At 40.4% G+C, this 8,962-nt stretch overlaps 1 protein-coding gene across 1 annotated transcript in view; it reads left to right on the top strand.

Annotated features, from left to right (window-relative positions):
- The first annotated feature begins 4,717 nt into the window (after positions 1–4,717).
- LOC110031454 (probable galacturonosyltransferase 9) overlaps positions 4,718–8,962 on the top strand; it is a 16,028-nt gene continuing 11,783 nt past the window's right edge. The window contains exons 1-2 of the mRNA XM_020734656.1: positions 4,718–4,859; positions 4,989–6,333. Of these exons, the coding sequence (XP_020590315.1) occupies positions 5,023–6,333 (1,311 nt within the window). The 5' untranslated portion in view covers positions 4,718–4,859; positions 4,989–5,022. The remainder of the gene's footprint in view (positions 4,860–4,988; positions 6,334–8,962) is intronic.

The following is an 8,962-nucleotide window of genomic DNA, read 5'->3' as shown; positions in this document are numbered from 1 at the left end:
TATATATATATATATATATATATATATATATATTGAGATTGATGATATTTTTATATTTGTGTGTAAGGAGATATATTTGCAATAAGATGGGAGTGGTTGTATTTTAAATGCATGAAAGTGAAATTATGAGGATATGCACACCTATATAATTTTTTATATGTGTATTTAATATTACTGAACAAATGAGACTGAATGGAAGTATTGAGTGACCAAAGAAAAATATGACTAATTAGATGTATATTTATAAGTGAAAGATAAGCTAAATATAGTAATAAAATTTTATTTTAAGTTATGTTATGTATATACTAGAAATACAGGCACGAATCTCAAATAGAACGATCGACCGACAATGCAACGCCAACCATGAGAAGTCACATCTCTAAGCCCGGGATAGAACAAAACTACAGAGATGGTTCCCCTACTGGTAGCTGTAAGATCTGCCAAGGGTAAGTCACAAATCATCCTGTCAGTGAGTGTCGTTTGATACTGTGCATGGGCAGCGACAAGATCTGGTCAAGACCATGCGAGAGGAAAGATCTGGTCAAGGTGATAAACCACCAGGCGTACGAGACACATGTCTTGTAAGTTGAGCCAAACAACAAGTGAGCCATGGCTCATTGCCATGGCCTATCTAAAGAAACAAGTCCACCAATTAGTCGACCGAGTAACCGAAGCAACAAATCTCGCAGAACCAATCAACTAGGTCTCTTGTGAAGACAGTCGACCATATTTAGGCCAGTCAATTACCACCTCTAGACATATATAGGTAGATTTCAATCCGTCGACCGATACAATCAGTCACTCACTGACCAATATTATTTACTTAAATTGATAAGTCATTGTGAACTGTTATTTTTCTTAAACTTCATGATGGTCATTAATTCAAATTATACACATTGATTCTATTACACTAGGTTACCATAACAGTTCCCATTTTTCTTAATTGTACTAATTAGACCCCTTTAAATAAGCGATCTCAAGAGGAATAAAAGACATGTTCTTTCCTCTCTTTCCGAGGGGGAAATTTTTGTGCATTCTTTCTCTCTCTTGCCTCTTTCAATTCCGATTCTCATGACATGCTCACAAAAAGAACAAAAAGGAGAAATTAGGATCCAACATTCTGAAAGATGGTGCGGTGAGCATTGAGCATGCCACAAACAAGAATTGGGAAAGAATATGAATTAGAAACTCCCCAAAGAGAGATAAAATGCATGGAACCCAATAGAGATGCTGCATAACCCGATGTCCACGCGCAGGTCTAGAGCTTGCAAGCCCAAGTAACTCTCATGATGAAACCGTTAGAGGTCCTCTAGGCAGCAAACGCCTTGAGACAACTAGACGCTTTGTTTGGAAACGGAACCTCATGGAGCCTGTCTCTAAAAGTCCCCACCAAGGAACCCACTTACTCTGGAAAACCAGGTCAGCGACCAGTGGACGGAGGGACAAGGCGAGTCCGAGCACACTGAAACCGCCACGACTGCACTGACAAATATATGATGGGAAGAGACGATGCAAGTTTTGGTCCTGTTGCTCACAGAAGGAGCTTTTGCTCGCCAAATCAAAGAGGAAATACTGCCGCCCGAGCTAAGGATCCCACCTGGATTCTTATAAAGGGACGTCTAACCCTATCGACCACTTTGCGTTGTTCGAATCATCGACGAGTCTACTCTAGGCCGACAAGCTCATATTGTGTCGTTTCTTCTTGTATACTCTGAGGGAGTCAGCCCTCCGGTGGTTCAACGAGCTGTTGACCGAAACCATCCCAATTCGCTGTGAGTTTAAAAGACTCTTCTTTTTGCACTTCTCAAAAGTACAGAAGCCGAGGAAAGAATCAAACTCCCTGCTCGACCTCAAGCAGGGAGAAAATGAGAGCCCACGACCCTACATCACTTACTTTCAGAATGAGATGCTAGAAGTTAGAGACCTAAAACCTGATATAACAGGAACAACTTTGAAGCGATGAGTTCGAAGCAAGCAGTTCAGGTATGACTTAAGCTTATTCAAACCTAATACTTTAGCAGAGGCATTTGGTGATGGAGAACGAGCACATACTCGTTAAAGAAGACCTTCAGGGCTCCTGAAGGGTAAGCTGGAGTAGCCCGACTTTCTCGCGTTGGAGTCTGATTGCGACCCGACATGCAACTATGCCTAACACTTTAATACACCCTAATTCTAGGTGCAAAGACCTTTATGCAAGTATACGTATCGTTTAAGTAATATCGAATTTTAGAATTCAAAATATCGATCCTACCAAAAGTGAATTAATTAACTTAAGAGAAGCTCTATCCTACTAAAATTAGACTTAACTTGGAAGCAACATTGGGTTTAGGTTGTTCTAACTAGTTTTATTGAATTCTAGCAAACTACTATTGAAGATTTAATCCTACAAAATCCTACTAAATATATTTGAATTTGGGAAAAATCAAGATATGAAAGTTACTCTCCCTTGTAATGATATAAGTTGTATGTAGGAAAATGAATGCATTAAATTGTAACTGTGACTAGTGACAAATATGAGCAATTCTCTTCTTTACCCTCTCCAGGGGCATAAAGAAGTTCAATTATACTTATTTTAATTCCTTAAACCCTAACTTGAACCCATCAAAGAGTATTTCCCTATCTATTTGCATCTCCCTCTAGTTTACTTTTGCTTCATACCCTATAGTTCAATGTGATATTCCTCGTTGTTTATGCTATATCTCTCCCAAATCTTTATGAGTTCACTATGGATTTTAACAATCATTTGGCCATAATGATAAATAAATGAATTGCAGAAGGAAAATCATCACATTAAAAAGTAAAAACCAAATTTAAATGCATTCTAATATCCCTACACAACCTACTTTTTCATCACAAGAGGAAAGATAAAAAAATAAATCACAAAGCATGAAAAAATTACCACAAAACATCTTTGAAACAAATTAAATCCACTAGAATTTTGTTTACAGAAAATTGTAATACAAAAGAGTATACAGTACTTAGTTTTTTTTTACAAAGTGTTGAAAATTCCTCCCCAAAGGATCTCTCAATCCTTGTTGCTTTGCTGAATATCCTCTTTACAAATATCCTTCAAATTCCCCACCAATTCTCAATAAAATGCAAACTATCTTCTCCTACTACAAGACTCCGAATCTAGACTCTCCTTGGACTTCCTAAATGTTCAGAAGTGCTCAACATCCTTCAAGGAACCTCCTACAACCTCTCCATTACTCCTGTGGGAGAAAAAACTACAGAGAACTGGCCAGCCGTTGGTGGTTCCTTGGCGCCAGCCTCTCTGTCTGGTCAAGTAAACATTGGCGCCTTATCGGCAGGTAGATGGCGCCAAGATGCTTGGTAGGAGCGCCTTGGCGCCCAATGGCTGGCGCCTAGGTGCCAGTCCCTTAAGTTCCACATACCTATATCAGCTCCGTTTCGCTCCATTTCTTCTCCACTTCGTTTCACTTTTACTATCTGTTGTACCTGTAAGAAAAATATAAAAATATCTTTCTTTATAATGCAATTTTATCCATAAAAAAACGTGTAAAATATAAAAGAAATTAAGCAATGATACTATACAACTATTTAAATGGGCTTAATCGATTATTCAAATTGGTCTATTTTGTATGAAGTTAATAAATTCTATTCTACTTGTGGCTGCCCCCAATTCTAGCACTCTATGGCTTTGCACATATTGAATATAAACTGCTATTTGTGGCATATTTTCAGTCCTACAAACATTTCAATCACTTTGGGAGCCCTGAATGGAGCCATATTATTAAATTTCTATATTTTTGGGTTCTATTTTATGTCCTTCCAGCATGCTTATCTTCAATTTTGTTTTCTTTTACCATTAGGTTTATCCATATCCATGGCCCATAGGCTTTCTCATTCCCTTTTTTTGGGCACGAGACATTCCTATTTTTTAATTTGTAATCTTCTTCTTTATTATCATTGAATTTTCTTTAGATGAAGCCCTCAATATTCCAAAAAAAATAAAAGATTAAGAAAATTAAATAGATTCCCATGCCAACTACTAATAGGGCTGTAAACGAGCCGAGTTTGAGAGAGCTCAAGCTGGGCTCGTGTTCGGCTTGTTCGAAATTGGCTCGTGGTCGAAATTGGCTAGTGGTCGAAATTGGCTCATGAATTTCGACCATGAGCAGAGTGTTTGTATTCGGCTCGATTTAAATATTCGTGTTCATGTTCGGCTCGCGTTCGGCTCAAAATTGACTCGTTAAAATTAAATTGAAAAAAATAAAAATATAGAGTGTTGGATTCGAACCTCGACCAGATATATACAAAACAAGACACATAATCATATTACTACACGAGTTGTTATGATTTAAACTTACATATAAATATATATAATATATTAATATATAAAAAATATTTGTCATATATTATTAAATAAATAATTATATAATTTTTTATTTCGAGCAAAAAACGAGTTGAACACGAGCGAATAAAGAGCTGTTCATGTTCGACTTGTTTATAATTCAAGCTTTAAAAAATTGTTCGTGTTCGACTCGTTTACTTGACGAACAAGTCGAACACTAGTTACTTAATGAAAAAAACATTGTTTGAGAACAAGCAGCTTTCTTGACACCCAATTATTTATTTAATGATCAATCCCACCAAAAAATTAAAAAAAAATGAAAAGAAAAAAAAAAGTATTTATTAGAAAAAGAAAAAGTGCAATTAACGCACCTTCTCTCTACCCGTACGAGGAATTTGCCTAACTAGTGATTTATCAATTTATACGCAAGTAGGATTCATCATATCCTCTGCCATCTAAACCCTAATCGATAGATTCACTGGTAGAACCATACGAGTTTCGCTTCGGAAGTTCGCATTGTGATACAGGAACGCATGGACGCAACACCAGCTTATTAGGCGGTTGCTGAGTTCGGCAGCATGGCCGGCGGCCGACCTACCCGCCCTATGGGCGGTCTCGGAACCTTTTTCTCCTATAGGGTCTTTGTATCCGCCGTATTCACGCTCCTCTTCCTTGGAGCTTATTAGGCGGTTGCTGAGTTCGGCTGCATGGCCGGCGGCCGACCTACCCGCCCGATGGGCGGTCTCGGAACCTTTTTCTCCTATAAGGTCTTTGTATCCGCCGTATTCACGCTCCTCTTCCTCGCCTCCCTCAGCGTCATCCTTTCCTCCTCCTCAACTCCGGTTTCATTGCCACCAGGTTCTGGCGATGGAAGCGCTGTCTCAGGTCAGGCTGCTGCCGCCGGGATCCGGCGAACTTTCCTGGCACTCAACTCCGATCCCCTCCAAACCCGCCTCGACCTCATATACCGACAAGCAGTGGACCATCTCGCGCTTGTCCATGCTTACGCCGCTTACGCTCGCCGCCTGAAGCTTGAAAACTCCCGTCAATTGCGCCTCTTCGAGGACATGGCTACCGGCTTCTCCAATCTTGCATCTCGCCTTGAATCCGATATCCTAGTAGACGAGGACAACATTCGTCCTGTGGAAAAGGAGGCCAAAGACCGGATCAAACTTGCTCGGCAGCTCATCTCCGAGTACAAAGAACCCTTCGACACTCAACTGAAGATACAGAAGCTCCGGGACACTATTTTCGCCGTCAGGGAGCAGTTCCACCGCGCCAGGAAGCTCGGGGCACTTTCGAGCCACATTGCTGCGGGATCCACCCCAAAGAGCCTCCACTGCCTCGCAATGCGCCTTATGGAGGAGCGAATCTCCCACCCTCAGGCTTATCGCCGTCTAAACCCCCCAGATAGATCCGATCCAGATCTCTATCACTACGCCATCTTCTCCGACAACCTAATCGCCGTCTCCGTCGTCGTTAATTCGGTAGTCAAGAACGCGGTAGAGCCTCGCCGACACGTGTTCCATGTTGTCACAGATCCGATGTACGCAGTAGCGATGCAGGTGTGGTTTACTCGCCGGCCACCAGCAAATGGCGCGACGGTTGAGGTTAGGTCGTCGTCGGTGTTTGGATTTTTGAACGGTAGTTACTCGCCGGTGGTGCGGCAGATCGAGGGCGGCCGACGCGATTTGGTGCTTCTGGATTATTTGAGGTTCTATTTGCCGGAGATGTTTCCCAAGCTGAAGAGGTTAATCTATCTGGAAGACGATGTGGTTGTGCAGAAGGATCTGTCTGGGCTATGGACGATTGATCTCGATGGGAAGGTAAATGGAGCAGTGGAGATGTGTTTCGGTGGATTCAGGAGATATTCGAGGTATATGAATTTCTCAAATCCAGTGGTGAGGGAGAAGTTCAGCCCGAGGGCGTGCGCGTGGAATTTTGGCGTGAATGTCTTCGATCTGGAAGCCTGGAGGCGAGAAAGGTGCACCCAACAGTTCCATCGTTACCAGAATCTGGTAAGATATTTTTTCCTCTTTGAATTTTACGTCTCTTTTAAGAATTGCGAGTTTCGTGCTATTTAGGTTCGCGAATCGGTTCTTATTGTAATGTATTTTAGCGCTCTTTCTTGCATAAGTGATAAACACTACACTATCTAGACCACACCTTTTCATAGATAAATGAAAAACAGTAGCTTTATGACGGTTTGCCCAGCTGCTATTATTTGTCGAGGAAGTTTGGAACATACCACCTTGAAGAATTGATTATATCTGCAAGGTGAATACAGCGTTGAACCTTTAAAGGGCCAATATGTTTTGACATGAATGGCTATAAATGTTTGAGCATAATTTCATAGAATTCAAGCATTTATTTGAGGAAATATGAATGGAAATCCCATGCCTTACATCACAAAAGTACGAAAAAGGTTTAGCTACTATGCCTGAGGAAAGAGAACACACAGAGTTCCATTGAAAATATTAAGGAAAATAATGGTGGAAGCTACATAAAACTCAAAGCCGAGCCAATCGACCCTTGCAATGTACCGCAATCCTTTCTATCGATCTTCCTCGTGCAAGTTCACAAAAATTTTTCTCTCAACTCTCCATACTCACAAAGAAAACAGCCCTAGAAATCTTCTCCAAAGGAAACCAATGAAGAAGACCCTAGGGTTTACAAAAACTCATAGAACTTGGGAAAGAGCCAGCCTCCACAGCCTAATAGTGCCCTAATTCATCCCCCAAATAGCTTTAAACAGGTTGAGTTCAAACCACCTCCAATTTCTTGCCATAATAGGATTTATTCCAAGCCTGGCTTAACTACGCCCGATTCATAGTGGATGTGTTGTAGGGCGGTTTAATTAAGCCGAAGACAGGCCTAATTACGCCGCCACCTCTATCTGTTCAAGCGCTCATTCGCTTCTTAGCCAAAGGACATGACATAGCTATGCCATGGGGCGACATAGATACGCCATCTAAGCCAACCTTTCGTTTTGTCCCACATGTATTTTGGCTTCCGGATGCATGCTCAATGCCTGTAATTTGCAAAACATAGCAAAAATACCTTCCGCAAGCATAAAATCATTATAATAAAGACTTAAAATATTGGATTTACACCGAAAATATCATGAATTTAATCAACATTAAATATCTCTTGCCACGCTAAGAAAAGCGTTCACTTGCTCGGCTCGTTACGCCAAACCCATTGCAAAGAGGATCACATTGTGAGCATTGCCTACAATTTGCCTCGTTATGCTAAAAAACTATGCACGAGTTCCGATTGTCGCTCCGAACACACAACAATTAAGATTTTAGGAGTTGAGAAATACCAACTTATATACATTTTGGATGATCGACGATGCTTGGGTACAAATTTCAAGGATCACAAATTTTTTATTTTTTTTTAATTTGCTTCTCTTTTCTTTTCCCCCTAAATATCTTTCTATTTCAAGGGAAATATAGAGGTTGGTGTTAGAGAGAGAGAAAGCTAGAGGGGATCTCGGGTAGAGATAAGGGAGGTTTGCTGCGTGTGATAGTTTGCGGCCAAGGCAAAGCAGGAGGTGTAGTCGAAACCTACATGATGCTGCTGTTGGAGTAAAGTGAAGGAAACTTAATGGAGCCGAGATAGCTTGCTGCGTGGGAGTACGGAGTGGCTGTAGGAGAGGATATATGATGCGTGGATTAGTACAACAGTTGGAATGGAGGCCTAGGAGATGAGCTGCCGCTAAAGCTTGTGGCTTTTCCGACAAGTGAAAGGAACGACAAATCGGAGAGAGCTAGTTGTAGAGCTGCAGCATATTCTGTGGGATGGAATAAGAAGAGTAGGTGTGAACAGGATTGTAGTAATGAGAGATTATAATGGCTGCTGCGTGGAGGGAGCTAGGTGGTTGTAAGCCGAACCAAGTGTACGACGTTGGGCTGCTCATCGGAGGTAAAATTTACCGGTAGTGAGTTGAACTGTTGTTGCAGGCCAGATCTCAAAGGAAAAACGGGGGAGAGGATTTGCAATGCGGTTGTGGGTTTTCGGTGGAGAGGAGGAAAGAAGGAGATGCAATGGGGTTTCAATTATGAAAAAGAAAAAGGAAAATTAGAAAGAGGGGATGGGACGATTGCGGAAGGATAATTAAGAGGAGGAGAGAGTTTGATCTTTTTATAAAAATCCAATAAAAAACACACATTTCATTCAAGTTTATTGTGAGAGAGAAGTGGGACCATAAATAATGAGAGAGGGTGATTGTGCTAAAATTCTCTTCTTTTGTCATGTCGTGAGATAGAGTGGGAAACATGAGGAAAGTTGAAGGAAAAGTGCGGACCGGAGAGAGGAAAAGAGAAAGATAGAGTGAGGGAATATTTTTGTAGAAGTCCAATTCTATCATTATGTCCCTGACGTGAGCGATTTTTTTTTCATTTTGCCACATAAGCGAAATATAAATGTTCATTTAAAGTGAACATGATTATAAAAAAAAGAATGCATCTCAATTAAACGTTCAATAAATATTCAATGAAGTTTCCATTAATATGAGAATTGATGAGGAAAAGTTTAAATTTGAATTTGAATACTATGATATATAAAATATATAAACCAATATATATTTATGTTTAAATATAAACACATAATATATATATATATATATATATACACATATATATA

This window comes from Phalaenopsis equestris, unplaced genomic scaffold (assembly GCF_001263595.1).
Source record: "Phalaenopsis equestris unplaced genomic scaffold, ASM126359v1 Scaffold000820, whole genome shotgun sequence".
Lineage (NCBI taxonomy): Eukaryota > Viridiplantae > Streptophyta > Magnoliopsida > Asparagales > Orchidaceae > Phalaenopsis > Phalaenopsis equestris.
Note: the sequence above shows the minus strand (reverse complement) of the source record. Positions and strands in the feature narration are given on the sequence as shown.